Below are 23,540 nucleotides of genomic sequence, written 5' to 3' on the forward strand. Positions count from 1 at the left end.
TAAGGCCATGTTTTTAAATCCCTTCTATTAAGCGATTGGAGATGAAAAGACTTCCAAGATGCAGGGTAGCGGGCATTGGTAAGGTACGGACCCTTATCCCAGTCCCTCTGGTCCCACGGCATGGAACCCCAGGAATTTGTCGGAAACACAGACAGTGAAGTACACAGGCGGTAGAACTGTAGCACGTTACGTACGCCGTGGTAGGCCTAGACCTCGTGGATACGAAGCTCAAGCTCAGAAAGCAAGGGGGCCAACCCAGTGACTGGGATGAGCATCTAGAGCGCCAGGCGCGGCGATAAGCGTTTGGATGAGAGTAATTGAGGAACGAGGATGCACACTGTAGCAATGCAGATGCAGCAGCAGCGCATCAGATGAAGCTATTGGTACTCTGCTTAGAATAGGTATCTCATTAGTGTAACAAAAACAACACAACGAAAGACGCGGCTGCAACAAGACTGAAAGAGCCCTGAGTTGAGGGTTTGCTACATACTCACTCCCCCATCTGCCGTCATCGCCGGCCTCAATTGTGTTTCCATGTGCCTCGGGTTGAAAAGACGAGACAGGCCAAGTTTATTAGCCCACCTGATCGACGTCACATCTCTCGCGCTCCGGACCCTTTTTTCAAGTCTCAGACTCTCAGTACGGTCCAGTTCAGTTCAACACAGTCACGGCCAGCCCCGCCCAATCCTATTGCCTCCACCGCCCGCTTTCGGAGCCTCGCGGTGAACGACGAACAAGAACAAGAACCCTTTTTCTCGCTGTTGATTTAAGAGAGACGAGACGGGTCCAGCTTGGTCATTCCAGTTCACCCAAAACCCAGCGCCTCTGCGGGTAAAAGTGGCCCATCGAATTCAATGGGTATCCCATAATCAGTAAGCCAAAAACGGGAGAGACATGGAGGGGGGTGCGTTTCCACGAGCTTCTGCAGTTGTTTGTGTCTTTGTCAATTTACTTCCCATTGCCCATCGAATTGGAAATCGTATAGCAAACTTTGATGGTGCACATGCGTGTGAGTGAGTCTGTGTAGGTATATACATATGTCGTCTAAAGAAGTGAGGGATCGTACTTGTGCATATGCAGTGCATGTGTAGACAAACGATCGGCTGGTCGACGTTGTTGTTCATTGCTACTGTACATACAGTATGTAATGAGCAAGCTTTGGTCCCTGTATCTGAGCATGGATGAACAAACCAGACTATGCATTTCGTACTGTGTGACAGCAGCGTCTTTTAACGATGGGACTCAACAAGGTAAGGTACCTAGGTAGGTAAACAACCAAACTTACACACCTCCCCCCTGCCCCATGGCCGCGGCCTGAATGTGGTGAGAGCGATGAGCTGGAGGCGAACTGACCAGCCGCTGGCTCCACCAAGGCATGATTCATTCATCAGCCGCCTTGCCTCGCCTCGCCTCGCCGCTCTTTATAAAGCCCCGGCCAGATTCCTTTTCCACCGCCAACTTGTCTTTTGTTTTGATCGTTTCATCTTCTGTCACTGTCGTTGTGTGAATGAGTCTTTGATTTGGTCCTTGCTTTCCACGGATTTCTCGAAACGCCGTCACTGCATTCGATTTCCTATAAAGACCGCCTTACTTGGCTCAGCCTCTTACCGCTTCCAACATAAACTCTCACCGACTCAAGAACTTGTCCAGTTCACCTCTCAGAAGTCTACCTTTTCTACAAATTCAACAAAGGAATCAACGCCATGCCTCCTAAGCGAATCCGTTGCACCGCTGCTTCGTGCCGTGAGCCCGCTCAACGGATCGTCGGCGACTGCACCTTTTGCCAAGGTCATTTCTGCGGCAAGCACCGCCTACTAGAAGACCACAAGTGTACCGGTCTCGAGGACGTAAGTTCGGCATATCATACAAACCCACGGTTGCAGACCCGCTAACCCACATGCAGTGCAAGAAGCAGTCTCACGAGCGTAACGCTGCACAACTCGAGTCGGAACGAACCCAGGTTATCCGGGGTGTGTAAATCGACCAACGAGAGTCATCATCATTTTACATATCTATCATGGTTCGGACCGGAGACTGGCGTCACTCCCAAGGTCCGCAATGCGCATTCTGACGGCCACGACGTAATGAAATTGGATTCCGAGACAGCATCTGCATTAGATGCATAGCGTTATTCGCCGGTGTATATTTCTATTCGGATAGTTGAGGGTGCGTTGGCGTACAGGATATGATAAGGGGACGTTGTCCCCTCCTTTAGCGGGCTCTGAATTGATTCATTTATTCATCACAATCACAAAGCGATATGTGTCCATTGATATGGTAATCCTTGGAATTTGTCGATCAACGGACGGTTTGAGCCGACTGCTGCTGCAGAGGCGGTGACATTGCTCGACTACTTGACTCAGAATGGAGTGAAGATCCGTTGTCTTGGCTTGATTACGTAGTGCTCGAGCCTGGCCTCGAATGCGACTTCAGGGAACCACCAGGACCCTGTCTTGTTTTACCGGCTTATCTCCGATATCGTATCGGACCCATGACTGAACTCGTGAGCGTCTATCAAGACCGCGCATATGATAGTGCCGCCTAGGCTGGACCACAGAAGTGCGCCAGCAAGAGACTCATAACTTTGCCTCTGTACAATAGGGTACCAATGGGTATTAATGCGTCTGGATAGCAGTCTTTTCTGTCAGTTCTCAACGCCAACCTTCATAGGCGCTCATACACGTGGTCGAATCGACTTCTACCAGCCACTCCGGCAACTCGATCCTGGGGATTATTATGGGGTGGTTGGTTCCGGGGGCGGGGCCGCTGATGGGGTTAATCGTCTGTCATGAGAACCTGGCTACCTGGGAACCCATCATGCACCACCCTCTTCTTTGATTACAATGCTCTGTGAAACCTCCATTTTGACCAGTGTGTCGCTCCGGGCCTCCGATTCAACTTTTTCGGCTTTGAGCTGACGTCCAGCAGACACCTTTGCTCGATCGGCAGCTTTGCATAGTCCTTCAAGGCCAAGATCACATTCGCCGCACTTGCGACCGACAGGAAGACATACCGACTGTCCCAACCCCACCAGAAGATTATTGATCTCATGCCATCGATCCTGAGGGAGCCATGACTGAAGTGTTGTTCGTGTCTCCTCCGGGTTCTTCGTTTTGTGCCAACCCCAAAGATTTGTGATACGATGTACGTGCACATCAACACCAATCCCCAGATGTTTACCCCATGCTACGGACATGCAGAGATAGGCCATCTTGGGTCCGACGCCCGGCAGCGATACGAGGCCCTCAATGGTGTTGGGGATATCGCCATCCCATGTATCGCGGAGTATCTCGGCTGTTTGCTTGATATATCTGAACACTAGTCAGTCCAATCTCGATCAGTCCATACCGATCGGGTGACACAAACTTTGTCTTATTATTATGGAAGCCGACCGCCCAGATGAACTCGTTCAGAAGCTTAGGGTCGATTGCCAGTATGTTATTTAGGTTTAGTCCTGGGGGCGCCCCGGGTTCAAACGGTGGCAGTTCAGTTTGCATCTTCCTCATAACCACGGCGTTCACCGTGTCCTTTGTCTGACTCGATAGCATGAGCGCCACCAATGTGTGAAATCTCTGGTCTTTTGGTGATGCGTTTCGATCCGCCAGGCGTTCGCATCCCATAGTGTCAACAGCTGCACCGTAAGCTCGCCCGCCTGGTGCCCGCATCTTCCTCACGGTATCATAAACAGCCTCCCAATCTGAGGGAGGGTCCATCTTCGTTACGCCAGTTGTTGCATCGAAGGCTTTGCGAGCGGGCTTACGAACCCGTCGCGCTTTTGCTGGGGGTGAAGGGATATCATCAAGGGCTTTGTCGACCACTTCAGGCTTTACAACTCGGGCGGATTTCGAAAATTCGGTCTTAGTCACTACGGCACGCCTTCGTTTGCGAGCAGGACCTCCACTGTCTTCGATATCGGCGATCGTAGGTTTGGACTCTTCTGTCGAGGTAAAGGCGAATTTGGCTAGCGCAGACCTTGTCAATCGTCTTGGAGGTGAAATGGGCTCAGCCGTATGATCGAATAGTTTCGAAGCATCTCTTGAAATCCGTGATGAGCGCATTTTGTTTGTTTCGTCTGATTCCTTTGGTAATTGTAGATTGTTCTAAGTCGCGACTTATCATGGTCCCCTTTTCATTAGTAGGTTGACAAATGAAATCTAACGAATTACAAAAATGGTCCCCACCTCCATCCAGTGTTAGTGGAGATACCCCATATTCTGGATAGGTAGCTAGCCAGGTAGTCTAGGGTGATGCTCTCTCAAAACACCTGGAACGCAAATAATATGTGGAGGAAATCTCTTGCTTATATCTTACCGAGGCCCATATGGCACTCGAGGTTTTGGGCCTCGAAGATATGTTGTGGAGGAGAATATATGTAAGAGCTCTAATTTGTTAAGCTCCCATGTGGTTTGTCGGCATAGTAGCCTGGAGCTTTGTGAGATGAATTGGATGTCTGGCAACTTTAGCAAGTCAATTATTGCGGCCATCAAGATTCCTGACCTCTGGCGTACTAAAGCTTTTAATAAAACACGGTGCCAAAATCTGGTCTAAAGATCTACCAAAATACACCAAACTTACCTTAGTCTTTTCATCCTTTAGGATGAAGGTCATAAGTTTTCTTGCCTCCCCTTGTAAGAAGGATTAGCATGACTAGGCAGTTCCTTGCCCTCTAATGTTAAACTGTTTGCCCTACGGAGTACTTGATAATTCAATAGTCGTGTCTATCAATTTCCTTATAGTTGTCAGCTGTTGGCTGCATAGTCTTTGTCCCCATAGATTTAGGTTAGTAAAATGATTGGATATTCCCGTGTAGATAACCTCACAATTGCGAGGCCCTGGCAAACGCGTACAGGACTCTGACCATAATTTATTAAAGTATTATGAAGGATTAAGGTTGAATTAGTAGTCTAACTCGATATCGACCTAGCAGACTTTTGTCAGGATGAAAGGTTGCAGAGCTTCTGACAGTAGGCCATAGGAATTGTTCCTCCTACGCCGCGAATAGCAGTGGAGTGACAGGTACGCATCATATATAACACTGTATCAGTCGCACAGGGCATTATTTAAGGTATCTATCAAGGTCCTCAAATTTGACACATAATAAGAGCGGCTCCCGAGGCAGAGAGAAACAGTTTGCCATTTAACATAAAATTTTTGATATCATTCATCTATACTACATTTTGGGTCATTAAATCTTAGGCTCAAGCTTTTGCATATCGACGACGGCACGGATGCAGTCGCCTTGCTTCATCGTCTCGAAGGCGTTGTTGATCTCGCCGAGAGTCTTGCGGTGGGTGATGAACTCGTCGACCTTGAGATCACCCTTCTTGTAGTCAGCAACAAGGTCGTTCAGCTGAGAGCGGCCCTTGACACCACCGAATGCACATCCTCGCCAAACTCGGCCGGTAACAAGTTGGAAAGCTGTCGAAAGTTAGTATCTTCGAATTCCAATGCTATTAGGAGTAAACTTACGTCGAGTAGAGATTTCCTGACCAGCGGCAGCAACACCGATGACAATGCTCTCACCCCAACCCTTGTGGCAAGCCTCGAGGGCAGCACGCATGACACCAACGTTGCCAGTGCAGTCGAAGGTGTAGTCACAACCACCATCAGTCATCTCAATGAGCTTATCTTGGATGGATTGGTCACCGAGCTCGGTGGGGTTCACGAAGTGAGTAGCACCGAACTTGTCACCCCAGGCCTTCTTGGAGGGGTTGACATCAACAACAATGATCTTGCCAGCCTTACGGGCCGCGGCACCCTGAACGACTGAAAGACCGACACATCCGGCACCGAAGACGGCCACGTTGTCACCCTCCTGAACGTTGGCTGTAATGGTAGCAGCACCATATCCAGTGGTGATACCGCAGCCAAGCAGACAGGTTCGGTCCATAGGAGCATCGTGCTCGATGGCGACTACGGAGATGTCGGCGACGACGGTGTACTGAGAGAAGGTGGAGGTGCCCATGAAATGAAGCAGATCCTTGCCCTTGCACTTGAATCGAGAGGTACCATCGGGCATCAGACCCTTACCCTGAGTGGCTCGGATCTTGCCGCAGAGGTTGGTCTTTCCGGACTTGCAGAACTTGCACTCCTTGCATTCGGGGGTGCTGACCGAGAATACGTTAGCTTTTGCGAGACTGATCAAGGTATGAAAAATGCATACTAAAGGGCAACAACGTGGTCACCAGGCTTGACGTTGGTGACGCCCTCACCAACCGACTCAACGATACCGGCGCCCTCGTGTCCGAGGACAATGGGGAAAGCACCCTCAGGGTCCTTACCGGAGAGAGTGTAGGCATCTAAAACCACGTTAACACACTAATCTTGAGCTGATTTGCACGACTCGAGAGCTATGAGAGCTCGATGACGTGGGTAGAGCATACCTGTGTGGCAAACACCAGTGTAGTAGACCTGGATACGGACCTCGTTGGCCTTGGGAGGAGCAACTTCAATGTCCTCGATGGACAGAGGCTTACCGGCCTCCCAGGCGACGGCGGCCTTACAGGTGATGGTCTAGTGATAGCATCAGCAATGCGTCTTTCATGATGGTTCTCGTCCAGGGCAGGGCACTGGGCGTGATGAGGGGTAGTAAAGCTTGTAAAAGGTACATACCTTGCCCACGGTAGACATGTTTCTGTGTTGTGAGGATGAAATTGGCTGTCGATGGAGAAGGAAAGAAGTGAATAACAAGACAGACAAACAATTTGAGGGGTAGATGAATCTTCAAGGGGAATCTGTTTATGTACGTAGAAACAGTAGGAAAACCGTCCGCACACTCAGATCCCGATCACCGAGCAACTCCGGTGGGCAACAGCGTACCCCGCAATTGGAGCTCCAATCCACACCCACTGAGATAGGAAAAGAATCGCGGCTTCGGGCATGAGATCAATGCTCATTGGGCGTATGACGCCCAATTCGACTCTCCTTACGTGAGAGCATTGTGCGGAGACATTGGCAGAGTATGCCAAGGTACTGCGCCATTGGTGTGAAGTGCTGAGACGGCCATTGGCAGAGATAGCCAGACTGCCCCAAAGACGGAATACTCTCTCGGCAGATGAGACCGATCTGGCCGACGGTTAGGGAGAGAAGCCGCACCTGTGAGTCAGGACGAGAACTCTTTGTGGCTTCACGGGGTCGGAAGACCTTCCGTTTGACGCCGTGCCCACTTGACGTGATCTTTGGCAAAAGGTTAAAGCGGTCTTGGTTCCGAACGCTCGGGAAGATGAAGATAAGAGATTAATGGTACTACATTTTAGAATTTAGAAAGAAGCAATTCAGACCCTTCCAAAACTTCAATAAAACGAGTTGGCCCCACCTTCAGTGAAGCTCTCTCTTTACATTCCGCTTTTGTTATCACTCATTATACAGAGGAAAAGCTCAGTTCGAAATGTGATCGAGTATTCGTATTTTGTCTCGATTTAGGCTTAATGATTTCCTCTTGATTTGCCAGAGCTCAATTACTGCAGTCTTTGTGGGCACAGAATTCGACTAATGTGAAGTTTTACAAGTCCTACAGATGCGACAAAGGAGCAGGAAACTCATCCTTTCAATGTAACGAACATGACTGACCAGCTTCACATTTTGCTGGGAGGATAACTATTGGCTTGGTTGAGTGAGAAAGCCTATCCGATGTCATGTGCTGGGGTCGCGTCGGATAAACAACGGCTAGTGTTACCCATCGCGATAGCTCCAAAAAATATCCCAAGCGCGTTCAGCTCAAGCAAACAGGAGCTTGCAACTCAACACCGCTTTAACAATTTATATCCATTCCACCACTAAATACGACCATCGCATGCGAAAACAGCACAAGCCAAAGTGAGGGAGCGAAGAACCCAGAATTATATTCACGCGCCGATAAGGCCTAGCCAAATTCGAAGGCAGAGGAGTGCTGTCTAGCCATAATGGCATCTCGCTTCATTGTTCCGGACTCTAGTCCTCCAGCAAGCCCAGCGCCATCGACGCCAGACAAGAGCGGCCGCGGCACAGGTTTTTCGTTTCTCGCCGATAACCCTTCAACGACTCCAGCTGGACCTCCTCCATCTTCAGCCGCTTCGTTCACACCCGCGGGTGCCCCGTCTGATTCGTACATGGGAAGCTCTTTCATGCGTGGAATGACTGATACAAAGCCTCTGAGCTTTGGCGTGTCCAACAACTCATCCTCAGGAAGAAATCTTTTTGGTCGCACAGGCGCCTCGAGTAACCCGCTTGGCCGATCCATTAGAGGACGACAGCCTTCAGGATTGAGCCGCCAGTTCAGCGCGGCGGACGAGGAAGATGAGGATCTAGAGGAAGATCAAGATGCTGAAGGAGATGTGGAGCTCCCACCCCCACGAGGTAATCTTTTTCGCATGTCTGCTGCTCCAGACAAGCGCCTCGAGGATGACGAAGTTGACGCCGAGATCGAACGCTACATCGACCAAGACATTGCCGGTGAAGAAGATGAGAGAGAAAGCTATGGGGAAGACGACCATGTTTTCGAGCGCGAAGAATCCGAAGAACCCGATATGTTCTTGAACATGAGACATGACGATCGACCCTATGGCCAGCCTATGATTGGCGATGAATCCGATCTCATGATGCTCAACACACCAGCCGCGACAAAACGAGTGCGTCAAGAAGCGGAAAGCATTTTCAGACAAACATCAGCCCATCTTGGCATGTCAGGGCGCCATGAGGGTTACCATTTTGCATCGATCGCCAAGAATCTTTACAGTCAACATGGACATGCACAAATTATCGAACCCGCAGATATGATCCTCGAAACCGAAGAGCTCGTATGCAGGCTATACGAAGAGGGGGTTGGACCTGAGGATGACGTTGAGAAGATGGACAATTCTTTGTCTAACATCACATTCCGCCTGATTGAACTATGGAAGAAGACTATGAGTGGACTGCCACAACCAGAAGGAGAAGATTTTGCAACCATTGGCCCTGGTCTCAACAGTGACCCATTTGAGAAGGCCGCCTATGTCGCACAACTAATACTTCGAATGCATCACAATCGCTTCGGCACCAATACCGACGAGGAGAAGACGCCACCGCTGCCCGAAATCCTCTTCGACTGGATGCATGAAAATCACAACCTGTACCCTGATCAGGTACGCGAGGTCAGCCGCTACATACCAAGCCCTGCATGCCATCCTCTATTCTGGCAGACTGTCCGGTGCTCCTTGCTGCGAGGTGATGTTGCCAGCGCATCCCATCTACTGAAAGAAGCTGGTTGGCAGAATGTTCGCCGAGGACCTAGAAGTGACTATGCGTACACGGGCAAAGCTCTTGAGAATGTCAGACGCTTTGCCGCTGCCACTAGCGAAGTCCTGGACCAGTGCCCAGGTACAAGATCAGAGTGGGACATCTGGAATAGCAACTGGACTCTTTTCCGAATTCAGGCTCGCGGATCTCTGAATCGAATGACCCTGTTCGCTGAGGGAAGAGAACAAGATATCCAGGATCTGATGGACGACGAGTTTGCCCCCCAACAACAATCACTATCCACAATGGCTCGGAAGGCCTCAAGCCAAATACCTTGGGATATCTACGAGAACTTACAAACCGTGTATGGTATCGTTCTTGGTAACCATGAGGCCATCCTGGAAGTCGCCCAGGATTGGTGTGAAGCGACGATAGGCCTTTTTGGGTGGTGGGATGATGGGAATCAACGCCACAAGGCCCTGAGACTTTCACAATCGCAGTTACTGCGGGCATCATCTCGCTTCGCTGGCTCGGAAGACTACTTTGATCGACTCGCAACTGCTTTTCACATGGTTGTGCAGTCAGATCTTCACCCTAATGTTATAAACCCCGTCGAAGTTGCGGTAGCCTCCGCTTTCGAAGGAAACGTTAATGCCGTGCTGGGATTCCTGAGGATATGGTCATTGCCACTGGCATGTACTGTGGCAGAAGTCGCATCTCTAGGCGAATGGCTCCCCGCTCCTACCGGACCCAACCTGTTTCCTACCGACAGTCTGGATATAGACGATCTCGCGCTACTAGGTGTAACTCAACCAGGACCCGATGAACTGGATGGCATCAAAGACACAACTCTTGTCCTGTACGCTAGGGAACTGGCAGGTATAGAGCAACTGTCCCCAGAGCGTGATGGGTGGGAGATGGCCATACAGGTGTTGGGTCGAATGGATTCACCCGAGAGATCAGAGGAGACAGTGGGCGAACTTCTTCGAGATCTGCTTGCTACGTTAGATGAGAACTCAGGACGGACGGTGGACAAAATTTGGACAATACTGAATGACCTCGGCATGATTAACTACGCCGAGGAAACAGCAGAGGTTAGTAATTTTGATTCTAATGCTGAACTAAACTGACCCGAGACAGACATTCGCAGAGATCCTTTCCAAGGAGTCTCACCGCTACGGCGAGGCTCTCTGGTACTATGCACTCTCCCATCGCTCAGACAAGGTCCGGGAGGTGCTTAATCTACTAATGTCCTACTCGCTTGTTCAGTCAACAGTCTACCCCTCAGAGAAGGATCTAGATCAGGATCTCAAAGATCTATTACGAAAGCGAACACAGACCCTTGAGAAACGGGCCAAGCAAGATCTTGAAGCTGCTCAACTGCTTGGCCGAATGCTTAGCGGTTACGCCACATTACGCAAGTTTTACGAGCTCCGCGATGCTGAGGACTTGGAGAATATCTCGCCTACAAAGGCCCTCAAACTGAAAAAGCAAGCGGCATCTGCATTAGTTGCTGTTATTTCTAGTTCAGACGACAACATTCGTGGTGGACTTTACGACGAAACGCGGGATGCAGTAGTCAGCGAGGATTTCCTCCTGGCCCTGCTGGGAGAGGCCACTGTCTTTATTAATCAATCCCCAGCCATCGTCACACTCCCCCAGATCGATGTTCTGCTCAAAGCCATCGAGGATTTACAAACAGTTGGTGATCGAGTCTATTCAGCGTGCGACGATTTCTTCAATCTTGTATTGGCATCAGCCCAGGGACTGAAGGGCTCTACACCACAAGATCTAATGGCCAAATCAACAGCCTCTCTAGGAGGAAGCTTCATGATGACTGGAAGCTCCGTGTTGGTGAATCATCTGCACAAGTCGATCTCGGCAGGCACAAAAGTTAATAGAGGATGGGACTGGAGGAAGGGTTGGCTTGCAACAAGCAAGGGCGAAGACGTTCTTCGAAAACTTCGGTTAGGATTGGCAAAGGACCTGGCGACACTGTGGTTGGAAGACGCAGATGGTGTCGTTGCCTACTAGGAGGCATGTATTTGAACAAGAGAGACTTTTTGATGCTTTGATATATGAGTTCGGACTGGCGACGAATGGAAGGCGCCTTTGGTAATACAAGACATGAGCGAAATGTAATATATGCCCCTATGCTCTCAGAATGGGAATTGTATCCAAAAAAAAAAAAAAGATTTATAGCCCCTTCTTTTTGAACACATAGTTGGCCGTTCTCTTCCGAGGTTATACATATACCTACCTGTATGGGCAGGGACCTATCCCCGCCGGTGTTCGGATCGCGGAGGCCCCCACATCCCCGGACACAGTTGTTAACGCCAATCGGCTCCTGTCAATTTACAATTGACTAAAAAAATCCGCCCCGACTTCGCCCCCACCACAAATTTAGGGAATAACATCTGTAGCAAGAGGACCAAAAGAGTCATCGTTCATTGTTGCCGTGTATAGCCCAACATGGTTTCAATGGAGGTCGCCAGCCGCTCAGGCGGTGCCATGACGGTACGCTACACCATTATGTCAACTGGGAGCCTCTCTGCAGGAAAACACAGATGCACAAGCTGACCCTTACACCACGCGGTAATAGCAACTCTTGCGACGTTCTGGTCCTAATGCCATTCGATCAACCACCGTTCTATCTAACAACACAAGGAGAACCTTCTCAAGCGCGAAGCCTCTTCCTCCTACTTATGAAAAGTTATACACCAAGTACACCGATGTCCGCCGAGTTCTCGGCAAGCAGCGTCTGACCCTCGCCGAGAAGATCCTCTACAGCCATCTCGACAACCCCGAGGACTCCTTGCTGAATAACACCGACAATGGACGAAACATTCGCGGGAAGGCCAATTTGCGCCTCAAGCCCGACCGTGTCAACATGCAGGATGCTTCTGCTCAGATGGCTATTCTTCAGTTCATGTCCTGTAACTTGGCCAAGCCTGCAATCCCTGCAAGCATTCATTGTGACCACTTGATTGTTGGCTCCAAGGGTGCTGAGGATGATTTGTCTGCTGGTATCCAGACTAACAAGGAGGTTTTTGATTTCCTTGAGTCTGCAGCGCGCAAGTATGGAATGGACTTTTGGCCTCCTGGTGCTGGTATTATCCACCAGACCGTTCTCGAGAACTATGCTCTTCCTGGATTGATGATGCTTGGTACCGACTCCCACAGCCCCAATGCTGGCGGTCTTTCTACAATTACCATTGGCGTTGGTGGTGCAGATGCTGTTGAGGCCCTTGTCGGTGCTCCTTGGGAACTTAAGGCCCCCAAGATTTTGGGCGTGCAACTTGTCGGCAAGCTGAGCAACTGGGCTTCTCCCAAAGACGTCATTCTCCGGCTTGCTGGCCACCTCACAGTCCGTGGTGGTACTGGCTCCATCATTGAGTATTTTGGTGAAGGCGTCGAAAGCCTAAGCGCCACCGGCATGGCTACTATCTGCAACATGGGGTAAGTTTGTCCTACAAGGCAGGGACGGGATCTGGAAAATACTGACTTAATCTAGTGCCGAAGTCGGTGCCACAACCTCGATCTTTCCTTACACCAAGGCTTCAGCCAGATACCTTGACTCGACCCGACGATCTCAGGCGAACAAGAACATTGAAGCTCTGGAGACCTTCGCCAGCAACAGCTCCGACCCTGATGCTCGATGGCAATTCAAGGCCGACGAGGGTGCTGAATATGACGAACTCATCACCATCGATCTTTCGACTCTCGAACCTCACATTAATGGCCCTTTTACACCAGATCTGGCCACACCACTCTCCAAGTTCAAAGAAGTTGTGAAGGAACAGGACTGGCCCCAGGTTCTTTCCGCTGGTCTCATTGGTAGCTGCACCAACAGCTCTTACGAGGATATGACCCGAGTCGAGAGTTTGCTCAAGGATGCCAAGAAGGCCGGGCTGAAGCCTGCTGCCGACTTCTACATCACTCCCGGAAGTGAGCAGATTCGCGCCACGCTTGAGCGCGATGGCACCCTCGAGACATTCCAGGAGGCCGGCGGCATTGTTCTCTCCAATGCCTGTGGTCCCTGTATTGGTCAGTGGAAGCGACAAGATGGTGTTGAGAAGGGCACAAGTAATGCTATCCTGACCTCGTATAACCGAAACTTCCGTGGTCGAAATGATGGCAATCCTGATACCATGAACTTTCTGGCCTCTCCCGAGATCGTTACCGCCATGGCCTTTGCCGGATCCACTACCTTCAACCCTGTGACCGATAGCATCAAGACGCCAGATGGCAAGGACTTCATGTTCTCTCCTCCTCATGGTCTCGAGGGCCCCCAGACTCCTTTCGAGTCTGGCAACGCCGAACTGGGTGTTTTATCCCAGGCCCCTGACCCCAACACCAAGATTGCCATCTCTCCCACTTCCGAGCGTTTGGCCTTCCTTGAACCCTTTGCTCCTTTCCCCTCGTCTGATCTCTCAGGCCTTCGCGTTCTTGTCAAGGTCACAGGCAAATGCACCACCGATACCATCTCCGCAGCCGGCCCTTGGCTCAAGTACAAGGGCCATCTGCCTAACATTAGCACCAATACACTCAACACTGCCATCAACAAGGAGACCGGTGAGGTCAACGCTGCCTACGACCTCGACGGCTCCAAGCACACTATCCCTGAGCTTGGCCAACTCTGGAAGGAACGTGGCCAAGAGTGGCTTGTCGTTGCTGAGCACAACTATGGCGAGGGCTCAGCCCGCGAACACGCTGCCCTGCAGCCTCGCTACCTTGGTGCCCGTGTTGTTCTGACAAAATCGTTTGCCCGTATTCACGAGACCAACCTCAAGAAGCAGGGCGTTGTACCTCTGACTTTTGAGAACGAGGCTGACTATGATAAGATCGCCGCTGGCGATGAGGTTGCCACTGTCGGCCTATATGAGATGCTCCAGAATGGTGGCAAGGGCGATGTCCGGCTTCGTGTCACTAAGTCTTCCGGTGAGGAGATCCTCATTCCCACCAAACACGCTGTTACCAAGGACCAGGCTGGTTTCATTCTTGCCGGCAGTGCTCTCAACCTGCTGTCTAAGGGCATATAAGACGAGCCGATCTCTTCCTGAGCATTAGTAGATATAGCTTTCAGGCCACGAGATAGTTTCCTCTCACGATGCCTAAAATGCCCAAGTTATGTATTGGACTGAAGAAAAAGGGCGTTTTTGGTTGGGTAAAAATGCCGAGTGATAGACTGTTTATACCAGCAATACCAATTATTTCTGTTCTCTAGCCGCTTTTACTATTCACGAATGAGCTACGTGCATATATGCGCCAGTTTTGATCAATTGGTAAGGTACCTATATTGCTTCTTGGAGAAGTGGAAACTTCCTAGCTGTGTTATTCCTAATTCGAATTCCTGAACTCCTGTGGCATATTTACATTTAGATCGTTGGAATCCTTTGCCCCCCCGTTTTCAAGAACGAAGATGGCCATTTGCCCAAGATGCGCCTAGTCAAAAGTCATCAAGACAGCCTCCTCGACTCCTTTGCAATGCACCGTCATCATATATCATGTGAATTCATCAAGCGTTCAAGCTCTGAAAGTAACTCTCTGTCTCTTTCGTCTTGTTGTTGACATGTCGCTGGCGTGCAGTCGCCTTATCCTCGCATTCTCTGAACCAAGCGCAGGCTTTCAACCAAGCAGGATTACTCCGCACATATTCAGGCAGTTCCTCCTCGGGCAAGTCACCAAAGTCAAGAATACGCTTGACCCCCCTCGGCTCTGGTGGTATGTAGGGGGGAGTAGTCCCGTCTTGCTGAGCTTGTTTGATTTTCTCTTGCTTCTTCACCTCTAGAGCCTGTAACCAGCGTTGTCTCTCCACAACCTTGCCAAACCACTGTTTGCGTTTTGGACGCCGTCTGATTTCGTCGCACTTCTTTCTATACCAGGCACGGGATCGCTTATGCATGTGATGGATTGCTGGATTCACCGGAAGATAGAGTGGCTTTTGGTCACCGTAAAGTGGATGGTACTTGACCATACGCGAAGATACAGTAACATGCGGAGGTGGTTGCAAACTTGACTGCCGATAAATGAGTGAGTCGAATGCCTCAGAATCGAACTCGACCAAAAGCCTCTTTTTGCGAGCTTCTGCTTTGGCACGGGGAGAGAGCGACACGGGTTTGGTCGGCTTTGCTTCCTCGTCAATGTCACTAACATCGGCCATATTCACCTCATCATCCATTTCGGCGCTGACTTCAGGCAGGGAACCTTGAAAATCCTGTTTCCTGACTGGGAGCTCTTTACTTGTCATGGGAGCCGAGCGTTTAGTGGGAGTTGATAAGAGCTTTGCCTTCGAACTCGTTCGTGTTTCTGGATGAGGATGGTCCGAATTCTTCTGTGCATTGTCCTTCTTTGACTTGGATGTCCGAGGAGAAGACCTAAATTTGACACCATCTTCAGAGGTAAGCTGCATATGATTCACAGGAGCGGTGGAAGAAGCGCACGACTGAGAGTCAAGGCCTAGGGAAGGCTCGGTGTTCTTAAACCCTTCGTTTGAGGGAAATTTAGGAGACACTTGCGCCGTCCTAGTCAAGTGTTGGCTGTCACTTGCATCGATAGATTGCCCATTTTGATGCGCGTCTATCTTGGTATTCTCTGTGGGATGCGTTGCCGATCCAATATTTGAACAGGAACTCAGTTTTTTGGTGGCACGGTCGAGGCCAAGTGGCTGGTTTATCGCCTCCTCTGTCCCGGCTCGCAAATTCATAGCCAATGGTGTCCCCATATTCGTTACAGTATGAGAATTTACCTGGTTAGTAGAAGAGCCCTTGTCAGCTTTCGCTACATCTTGGACTGCCTTAATCTGCGCGGAGTCGGGTGTTAATCCAACGTGGCTGGTTCCGTTCCTCTCTGGCTGGGGATGAAGGTTTCTGTCATTATCAATGGATCTGTCTTGCACCAAAGATGGAGCAGAGGCCTCTCGCTCATTTGCTTCCGGAGACTGTGTCATGGGAGCGCTGGTATCCGGACTAGAGGTATCTCGAGATGGCGGATCATGCCTAGAAAAGTGCCGCGAAGGTGTAAAGACGAATTTGCCTCGACCTCTTTTGGCAACAAAATTCCTGTTGGAGGGTCGGAAGCCCTTGGCCATATTCGTAACGGGAGAATCTCTGCTAGCCGCAGTTGGCTCTAATGCTGAGTGTTCATCGCAGTAATGTCTGGAACTAAGCAGAATGATCTTTTCACAAGTGAGAACGGCACAAGTGCCGCCGACATGTGTGGAGGCAGCCATTCAGAACCTCGTTGATAGGGCCAAAACGCAGAACTGATCCACCACACGCAGGCTTTTACGACTGAATTGAGTCATGAGGCGCGTAGATGAATGATTACCTAGAAGTCATGTTAGCAATATGCGTTTAAAGTAGTAACGGAATGCTGAGCAAGTATTGGATAAGAAGTCGAATCAGATCTTTTCAGTTTTGAATGGCCGTCAAGCTAGGCACCTCGTCGGTTGGCACATAGTCTCTTCTGACGTGTGTGTTGATTCAATGAATCTGATGTTTGTCGCGGCCTTTGGTCAAGATCCGTGGCGAAGACGAGGAAGAAGACTCCATTGTGCGACAACAGAAACTCCATGGTAACCGGCCCCAGCGCTCTAGAAACAAGCTTAGAACGTAGGAGAGCAGTTACAGCTGAGGTGCGGTATGGAATGGCAGGGTTGATCAAGACAACAATGTCATTGACAGAGCCAGAAGAGAAGATGGCGCAACCAGAAGGGTTCCGTTCAGTCAGACCTTTTACCATAGGCATCATTTAACGAGCATAGAGTAAGACAAAGAAAACGAAATCAAAATATCTTACCGAGGTCTGAGACCACCCACAGAAGAGTTCTGCTCCCCTATGCCCGTGCGTTGCGTTTGTTGTGCTAATGGAAAATCCTGCGCAGTCGATAGTCTGTATTATGTTGGTGGAGGCGAAAGGACAGTATTATACTGTAGTAGAAAGAAGCAAAGGGAGCTAGGTCGCGTCCGAGACAGTTCCCCACGGCTGCCCCGTGTTGAAAGAGTATGTGCGTTCCGAACTTAGGTAACGTAGGTATGTATATATGGGTTGACGAGCCAGTCGACGACATCAGGAAAAGAATGAGAGAGATCTCCAGCCGCCAGAGGCAGAGAGGCGTATGACTGTGGTTGTTGGTTTCGCGCCTTTCATTGCGGGCTGGTCCTGTTGCTCCTGGTTCGCTATTGGCCCAAGCAGTGATGATGATGAAGGATGGGGTGCAGAGGCGCCGGGAAGACCTCCCTGGTGGGGGGGTTCCCGAGGTGAGTTACCCCGAGCTGGAAGACTAATTCTTCCGCCCCGGCTGCCAGGCCTACCAGTGGAGCCCCACAAGTCAACTTACACCCATGAGCGTGTCTAAAGGGAAATTCTGCCCTGCCTGTTGACTCAAGACATAGGCGATTAATAAATTGAGTTGTGCTTGTCTTTATAGAAGCTCAGTGAAGACTAGGTTTTATTCAAGACTGCTCCCTCTGTAGTTGGTGAGTATTAACGCACTATAAAGATAGAAGATCCAAGTCCAAACCTAATACACCTTTTACATTCTTTGTAATGTGAATAAGACGCCTCAAAAGCCATTAAATTAACCCAGGCACTCAGTGACCGCGCTGATTTGTCTCAACTAAATTTTCTTCAGTCTTCTTGATAAACCCACTCACTTTGGGTTTGGATACAGAGAAAAGTTCCGTCCCAAATCTGTACATAATTTGTATTCATATCCAAGTCTCTCCAAGTCCGATCACCGGGGCTAATTCCCTCTACAGTCCAGTTAGTGACGATATAATCAAACATACCTCGATGTTAGATTCCACGGAGTTATATATATACATCATGACCTATCCAAGCCCAAACTTTAGCATGTTGCTGGTGCTCCGTATGCTCTGGGCTCTTACATGGTCAGATGGATTAGGTAACCCTGACACCCCTCCATCCCCTGTTAAATTTATCAGGCACTAGCGCGGGGGTCTTGAGCTCCCTGACGTGCAGCACCAGTAACCACGTTGCGACTCTGGAACCAATATATCATTCGTCTACAAACAGCATTATTTTCGACCTATCCATATACCGATTCTCGACAACTAGGGTGCTGAATGCTCAAGTCTCAATAGAACTTCTAGACTTTGCGACCCTGGAATGAACTTTCTCAAATCTGCCGTGGCCTCGGCCATAGCACAAGGCCCTCCCTTTCCATACAACTTTGGTGACAAGGTTGATATCGATGAGTCCATCTGGACCCTGTACAATGGTACCAAGAGGGTAAGCCCAACGTCGCAGAGCTCAAAACGTGGACTTGCTGACAATCTATGAATAGGAAGATGGTTCAAATTGCAGCATCTTTTCCTTCGATATCACCACCAACCGATCCCAACTCCCCCTGGCCAAGAATGCCCTAAAGAAGCTCCGAACACTACGGCACCCAGGCGTGATCAAACTTCTAGATGCGGTCGAGGTACATGCAAGACTTTCGGTCGATTTAAGAGCATTTCGCTGACAACATCTGGTAGACGGAGACGTATATCTACATTGCGACTGAACGAGTAGTACCCCTACGATGGCACGTTCGAAGAAAGAGTCTCAGCCCTGAGACGATAAAATGGGGCTTGCATAGCGTTGCGGTATGACTTGTTATGCTAGTCTTTTGATCGATATTAATAATGTCACAGCGCACTATAAAATTCATCAACGAAGACGCTTCCTCGATCCACGGCAGCATCAAGGTTGGATCGATATATACTTCAGAGAGTGGCGAGTGGAAGCTCGGTGGCTTTGATGTTCTCAGCAGCCTCAAGGACGATGAATCAATAATTTATGCAAGAGGTCCCCGGATAGGTACCCGTGTACTCAAGCTAACATATACATAGACATACGGTAGCTTGGTCCCTGATGCGGGTCGATACTCTCCTCCAGAGTTGGCACGAGGCGGATGGGATGTTATCAAGAAGAACCCACATACAGCAGTAGACGCATTTAATCTTGGAACGTTGATCTTTGAAGTTTTTAACGGCGATTATAACGGAGCTGATCAGGCTGGCCAAACGAAGAGCATTCCCCCTTCAATGCAGTCTAGTTATAAACGTCTGTGTAACGCCAACCCAAAGGCTCGAATTAGTGTGGGTGCTTTCCTTGACCAAGGCAACCGAAATGGCTCTTTCTTCGACAGTTCTCTCATCAAACTGACCGAGGGTATCGATAACCTGGACATCAAGACGCCAGATGAACGAGAAGAGTTCCTTAGGTATATCTGCAACTCCTTCCATGATTCCAAGTTGCTAAGAGTTTGAACAGTGGACTGGATGAACTGAGCGATGACTTCCCAGAAGAGTTCTTCAAGCTGAAGGTTATGCCAGAGCTGATGAAGTCCGCTGAGTTCGGTGGTGGTGGCCCTAGGGCTGTATCTGTAGTTCTCAAAATCGCATCTAAACTTCCCAAAGACGACTTTGATTCAAAGATTACACCCTTCATCATTCGCCTGTTTGGAAATCCCGACCGAGCTATTCGAGTGTGCTTATTGGATAGCCTTCCTTTGATGATTGATCAGCTATCACAGAAGATTGTCAACGACAAGATCTTTCCACAATTGGTACAGTCTCTGTTACTCCTCTTCAATGCAAGACTAACATGTACAGATCACTGGCTTCACTGACGTGACACCCGTCGTACGAGAACAAACATTAAAGTCTGTTTTGGTCATCATCACTAAGCTCTCGGACCGCACAATCAATGGTGACCTCCTCAAACAACTTGCAAGAACCGCAAATGATGAACAACCGGGCATTCGAACAAATACAACTATCTGCTTGGGAAAGATTGCAAAGCACTTGGGTACTTCGTCCCGCTCAAAGGTTCTTATTGCCGCCTTCACTAGGTCACTCAGAGATCCATTTGTTCATGCCCGAAATGCTTCCCTAATGGCCTTGGGTGCCACTGCGGAGTACTTTACAGATGAGGATAGCGCATGCAGGATCCTGCCCGTTATCTCTCCTGTCCTGATTGATAAGGAGAAGATTGTCCGCGAGTCTGCTACTCGTACTATGGATATATATCTCCAAAAGATCAAGAAGGCAGCTTCTGCCATGCCTGAAAGCGTTTTGCCTCCTCCTCAAACGAATGATGGCTCAGCTCCACGGATGAGCACTCCACAGCCTAACGAAAACACCCCAGGTGGCTGGGCAGGCTGGGCAATCTCTTCCTTCACAAACAAAATCTCTGCGGCTGCAGGCGAAATTAATGCGGAGTCAGACTCCCGTGCTGCTTCACCTGGGCCCGCGCCCTCACCTAACTCCGAGCCAAAGAAGCCGGCAACGAGTACCGCCTCGTCACTTCACCGCCAAGCAGTCAAATCTCCCCCAGCAACACTCTCGCGAAACTCCTCACATACTGCAAGTGTAGTAGCTGACTCATTCTTACCCGCCGATGATGGTGAAGATGCTGGAGACTCATGGGGAGATATGAACGATGATTTCGACAGTTTCGACTCTCCCGGACAATCCTCAAAACAGCCTGCGACAACGACAGCATCTGCTGCCACGTTTGGTGATGATGGTGAGCCTGACTTTGCTGGATGGTTAGCTGCTCAGTCACAGAAAAAACCCACCAAGGCCTTGCCGAAGGGTTTATCGAAATCAAGTGCAGCTAAGAAGCCTGCGGCCAAACCGGCTGCGAAACCAATTGCTGCGAAAAAGATTGATATGAAGCCGAAGGAGACAGATGACGATGATGGTTGGGGCGATGGCTGGTAACAATAGACTCGAAAGAGAGAAAGTTTGAGGAGTTGGTACCTTTCATGAAGCGTCACTTTGCCATAGCCGCCTTCTTTAGTAGTCGGGGAGGACCAGGATACCATTCTCGAGCATATACACTGGTATGCCGATTGATGATTGAAACCATTCATAATTTTTAGTTGGACACATATAGACACCATCATCTTATAAAACTCATGATACTAGCTATAAGTGTTTCAAGACTGGAAAGTACATTTAATCCCTATTTTATGATGAAGGTAAATTGATATCCGGGCTCCAGACCGAATGCCCACCGAGGTGAGCATCACGCCCCACTAAAATCGTTCACCTTGATTTTTATTTTTCCCCACCAGACCCAACAGTGTTCAACTCTCTCGCTCCAACCTTCTTCTTGCGACATCACCAGATTTTATCTCAACGTCCCTCAAAATGGCCCAAGGCACGGTCAAGAAGCTCGGACGAGCAACCCCGGCCAAGATCACACACTCAAAACGACAAGCATCGAAAGTGCATAAACCCAAGAAGACAAAAGCGAGCGTCGACAAGGTGCATAAGAAATTCACAAGCGGCATGACGGCGCGCACAGAAGCGCTCCTCGGTGAGCGCGCAGGACATCTGGAATTGCTTGGACAAGGAAAGAAGAAGACGGATAAAAAGACGACTCAGAAGGGCGGCTCGAAGAAATTTGGTTAAGGGTTATATCATGATATCGAAGGCGGACGATGATCGAACTTTTTTATGTCTGAACGAGTGACTGGGTTTGCCTCACAACTGCGCATCAACGACGGCCTCTACAGGCAGGCACAATTAAACACGCGATCTACCTCACTTGATGGCCTTTTACGATGGGACACCTCCCAAAACCTTTCGAGCCTTTGGCATTTCGGAACCCTGAATTTTCTACCCCCTACTGCTCTCTGTTTTTGGAAAGCTCAATGACGGAAATGGAACTAGCCACCGTCACTTCTTTGCTGCTGCTACAAGGGCATGCCTAGGGGAAAGGATCATATACTAAGGCCATCCTCTACCCTTCCACGAAGAGTGGTCGAGTGGTATCTACCTATAACCCATGAACCTACAATCTGCTCCTAAAAACCTTCCTCCCTCGGCCACTCTTCGTTTTTGTTCGCGAGTTGGAATCCTGCAGCCTTTCTCTATTTTTGCTGTAGACTCAAGCCAGCAGCAAAGTTATTTACCACCAAACCCATTCTTAATGCTTCTTATCTCCATAAACCCATAGCAAACTGTTTGTAAACGTGGCACCAGATACGCCGTTTGTTTTTCTCATGTCGAGGGGTGTATTGTGCCCCAAGCAGTTACTTGCGATCATATGCCAAGTCCCTAGCTGTTGAGTTAGTGATACAATCTATCATGGCCAACAGCATCAACTTACATGTTGCAAATATCAATAGACATGCCATTTTCAAGGCAAAGTGGTGTCAGTTTAGCGAAGCTGGCTTACTGAATGTCCTCATCAAATGCATTGTTGCCATTGTCAACTGGATGACTGATGTGTGGCTGCAATTTGACGACAGCTTTCTCGACGATAGTCTTGAAAATGCCAGACTCTTCGAAGGCGCGGATGACTGCCTGTCCATTCATGGCGGCTTGACGATTGATGCGTGGCTGCAATTCGGCGACGACTTTCTCCATGCCTGTCTTGAAAATGTCAGACTTTTGAAAGGCGCTGAGGGCTGCCTGTTCGTATAGCTCCGTCCCATTCTGCATAGAAGCATTGATATTCGCGAAATTCTCAGCGACGGTCTCATCGAGGCGCTGCTACATGGTTCTCATGCAGGTTAGTATCTCCTGATAGGTACAGGCACGATAGACTTTCTTCAAGATCAGCATCACATTCTTATCATGTTCTGCCTGTCGTTTCGCCTCAGCCGCCCTGTCCTCATTAGTCTTATTGACTAGGATTGTGAGTTGCATGAGATCTTTGGCAGCAGACAAAGAGTTGGCCAAAATCTGAGGAGACTCTTGTGAAAACTTGAGGAATACAAGCTCATGTTGACGCAGCATTGTACATAGCTTCTCCAAGTTGCCACCGGTGTTATTGCTGTCTGCCTCGATCATCGGCTGAGGACCAGAGTCAAGGGACTGGTCCAACTCATTGGAAGTGACCTGCTGGCTGCCAGGAGGACTCCTAATCTCCGTTTCATCATCTGAGAGGTTGTTGTGATCACTGAGACATATCCAGCCGAGGTCAGACTCAAGGTCCAGTAGAGGATCTTTAGAGAGATCTCGGGCAGACCCATCAGGCTCGACGTCAACCGCGGCAGGCATCGTGAGCCGCGTGCGTAGATACACTAACCGATCGGCGATTGTCAGTCACTATAATCATATAATTTCACGCGGCGCTTGCTTGCCTTTGCGAGAATATCACTGCCAAGACCATAGAGTATGAGTTGTCAAGTCTACAGGATGAAGTTATCATGCATGCAATGTTGCGTTGGTTGAGAGTTCAGGTTGGGGTGGAGGTGCGGGATGTGGATGGTGTATCAGTCACATTGGTACTCCTGCTGGCTCAGGGGCAGGTTATTATGAACTCTGATTCTTCGTAGCAAATGCATACCAAATAAGGAGTTTCAAAACAGTTGCACT

The 23,540-nt window shown here is 49.5% G+C and overlaps 9 protein-coding genes across 18 annotated transcripts; 6 read left to right on the forward strand and 3 right to left on the reverse strand.

Annotated features, from left to right (window-relative positions):
• Positions 1-1,501: 1,501 nt before the first annotated feature.
• On the reverse strand, positions 1,502-4,135 carry FVEG_02931 (endonuclease III). Its single transcript, XM_018890474.1, has 2 exons — positions 3,367-4,135; positions 1,502-3,311 (listed from the first exon to the last, which is right to left on the reverse strand). Exons 1-2 carry the CDS (start codon positions 4,056-4,058, stop codon positions 2,816-2,818), a joined length of 1,188 nt encoding a protein of 395 aa, XP_018746784.1. The 5' UTR covers positions 4,059-4,135; the 3' UTR covers positions 1,502-2,815.
• On the forward strand, positions 1,704-1,978 carry FVEG_02932 (hypothetical protein; the record flags this gene model as incomplete). Its single annotated transcript, XM_018890475.1, has 2 exons — positions 1,704-1,847; positions 1,904-1,978. The coding sequence occupies 2 exons, from the start codon at positions 1,704-1,706 to the stop codon at positions 1,976-1,978; spliced, it is 219 nt and encodes a 72-aa protein (XP_018746785.1).
• Positions 4,136-5,101: 966 nt separating the features above from the next.
• Positions 5,102-7,086, reverse strand: FVEG_02930 (S-(hydroxymethyl)glutathione dehydrogenase). Its single transcript, XM_018890473.1, has 5 exons — positions 6,613-7,086; positions 6,384-6,513; positions 6,164-6,299; positions 5,470-6,107; positions 5,102-5,418 (listed from the first exon to the last, which is right to left on the reverse strand). Exons 1-5 carry the CDS (start codon positions 6,628-6,630, stop codon positions 5,186-5,188), a joined length of 1,155 nt encoding a protein of 384 aa, XP_018746783.1. The 5' UTR covers positions 6,631-7,086; the 3' UTR covers positions 5,102-5,185.
• FVEG_02929 (hypothetical protein) lies at positions 5,137-11,414 on the forward strand. Of its 8 annotated transcripts, XM_018890472.1 has the most exons (5): positions 5,144-5,427; positions 5,479-5,668; positions 5,740-6,058; positions 6,127-10,286; positions 10,333-11,414. In XM_018890472.1, exons 4-5 carry the CDS (start codon positions 7,902-7,904, stop codon positions 11,224-11,226), a joined length of 3,279 nt encoding a protein of 1,092 aa, XP_018746782.1. In that variant the 5' UTR covers positions 5,144-5,427; positions 5,479-5,668; positions 5,740-6,058; positions 6,127-7,901; the 3' UTR covers positions 11,227-11,414. The 8 variants fall into 8 exon arrangements, with proteins under 8 accessions (XP_018746776.1, XP_018746778.1, XP_018746780.1 ...); XM_018890468.1 differs by having other exon boundaries at positions 5,143-5,427; positions 5,479-6,058; XM_018890470.1 differs by having other exon boundaries at positions 5,143-5,427; positions 5,500-6,058.
• A 159-nt stretch (positions 11,415-11,573) lies between these two features.
• FVEG_02928 (aconitate hydratase, mitochondrial) lies at positions 11,574-14,559 on the forward strand. Of its 2 annotated transcripts, XM_018890463.1 has the most exons (3): positions 11,574-11,709; positions 11,795-12,651; positions 12,707-14,559. In XM_018890463.1, exons 1-3 carry the CDS (start codon positions 11,665-11,667, stop codon positions 14,232-14,234), a joined length of 2,430 nt encoding a protein of 809 aa, XP_018746773.1. In that variant the 5' UTR covers positions 11,574-11,664; the 3' UTR covers positions 14,235-14,559. The 2 variants fall into 2 exon arrangements, with proteins under 2 accessions (XP_018746773.1, XP_018746774.1); XM_018890464.1 differs by having other exon boundaries at positions 11,574-12,651.
• Positions 14,413-17,407, reverse strand: FVEG_02927 (hypothetical protein). 2 transcript variants are annotated; one of them, XM_018890461.1, is made up of 2 exons: positions 16,993-17,407; positions 14,413-16,521 (listed from the first exon to the last, which is right to left on the reverse strand). In XM_018890461.1, the coding sequence occupies exon 2, from the start codon at positions 16,421-16,423 to the stop codon at positions 14,711-14,713; it is 1,713 nt and encodes a 570-aa protein (XP_018746771.1). In that variant the 5' UTR covers positions 16,424-16,521; positions 16,993-17,407; the 3' UTR covers positions 14,413-14,710. The 2 variants fall into 2 exon arrangements, with proteins under 2 accessions (XP_018746771.1, XP_018746772.1); XM_018890462.1 differs by having other exon boundaries at positions 14,413-16,786; positions 16,993-17,024.
• Positions 17,408-18,179: 772 nt separating this feature from the next.
• Positions 18,180-21,176, forward strand: FVEG_02926 (SCY1 protein kinase). The gene is made up of 7 exons (XM_018890460.1): positions 18,180-18,447; positions 18,503-18,640; positions 18,696-18,806; positions 18,855-19,001; positions 19,053-19,426; positions 19,477-19,771; positions 19,818-21,176. The coding sequence occupies exons 1-7, from the start codon at positions 18,325-18,327 to the stop codon at positions 20,928-20,930; spliced, it is 2,301 nt and encodes a 766-aa protein (XP_018746770.1). The 5' UTR covers positions 18,180-18,324; the 3' UTR covers positions 20,931-21,176.
• Positions 21,177-21,331: 155 nt separating this feature from the next.
• On the forward strand, positions 21,332-21,626 carry FVEG_02925 (hypothetical protein; the record flags this gene model as incomplete). Its single annotated transcript, XM_018890459.1, has 1 exon — positions 21,332-21,626. Exon 1 carries the CDS (start codon positions 21,363-21,365, stop codon positions 21,624-21,626), a length of 264 nt encoding a protein of 87 aa, XP_018746769.1. The 5' UTR covers positions 21,332-21,362.
• Positions 21,627-22,304: 678 nt separating this feature from the next.
• Positions 22,305-22,643, forward strand: FVEG_15150 (hypothetical protein; the record flags this gene model as incomplete). Its single annotated transcript, XM_018904258.1, has 1 exon — positions 22,305-22,643. The coding sequence occupies one exon, from the start codon at positions 22,305-22,307 to the stop codon at positions 22,641-22,643; it is 339 nt and encodes a 112-aa protein (XP_018746768.1).
• Between the last annotated feature and the right edge of the window lie 897 nt (positions 22,644-23,540).

The sequence above is a fragment of the Fusarium verticillioides genome, chromosome 5, assembly GCF_000149555.1.
Source record: "Fusarium verticillioides 7600 chromosome 5, whole genome shotgun sequence".
Classification (NCBI taxonomy): Eukaryota; Fungi; Ascomycota; class Sordariomycetes; order Hypocreales; family Nectriaceae; genus Fusarium; species Fusarium verticillioides.

Excerpts from the sequence above, each read along its gene's own strand:
- FVEG_02927 (XM_018890461.1), bottom strand. The coding sequence starts at position 16,423 with ATGGCTGCCTCCACACATGTCGGCGGCACTTGTGCCGTTCTCACTTGT.
- FVEG_02929 (XM_018890466.1), top strand. The coding sequence starts at position 7,902 with ATGGCATCTCGCTTCATTGTTCCGGACTCTAGTCCTCCAGCAAGCCCA. Across the intron at positions 10,287-10,332 it reads ACGCCGAGGAAACAGCAGAG|ACATTCGCAGAGATCCTTTC; the intron begins GTTAGTAATTTT and ends GACCCGAGACAG.
- FVEG_02931 (XM_018890474.1), bottom strand. The coding sequence starts at position 4,058 with ATGCGCTCATCACGGATTTCAAGAGATGCTTCGAAACTATTCGATCAT. Across the intron at positions 3,312-3,366 it reads TTCCATAATAATAAGACAAA|ATATATCAAGCAAACAGCCG; the intron begins GTTTGTGTCACC and ends ACTAGTGTTCAG.
- FVEG_02930 (XM_018890473.1), bottom strand. Across the intron at positions 6,300-6,383 it reads CACTGGTGTTTGCCACACAG|ATGCCTACACTCTCTCCGGT; the intron begins GTATGCTCTACC and ends ACGTGGTTTTAG. Across the intron at positions 5,419-5,469 it reads TCAGGAAATCTCTACTCGAC|CTTTCCAACTTGTTACCGGC; the intron begins GTAAGTTTACTC and ends AACTTTCGACAG.
- FVEG_02928 (XM_018890463.1), top strand. The coding sequence starts at position 11,665 with ATGGTTTCAATGGAGGTCGCCAGCCGCTCAGGCGGTGCCATGACG. Across the intron at positions 11,710-11,794 it reads GCTCAGGCGGTGCCATGACG|CAACTCTTGCGACGTTCTGG; the intron begins GTACGCTACACC and ends ACGCGGTAATAG. Across the intron at positions 12,652-12,706 it reads GCTACTATCTGCAACATGGG|TGCCGAAGTCGGTGCCACAA; the intron begins GTAAGTTTGTCC and ends GACTTAATCTAG.
- FVEG_02926 (XM_018890460.1), top strand. The coding sequence starts at position 18,325 with ATGAACTTTCTCAAATCTGCCGTGGCCTCGGCCATAGCACAAGGCCCT. Across the intron at positions 18,641-18,695 it reads AACTTCTAGATGCGGTCGAG|ACGGAGACGTATATCTACAT; the intron begins GTACATGCAAGA and ends AACATCTGGTAG. Across the intron at positions 18,807-18,854 it reads GGGGCTTGCATAGCGTTGCG|CGCACTATAAAATTCATCAA; the intron begins GTATGACTTGTT and ends ATAATGTCACAG.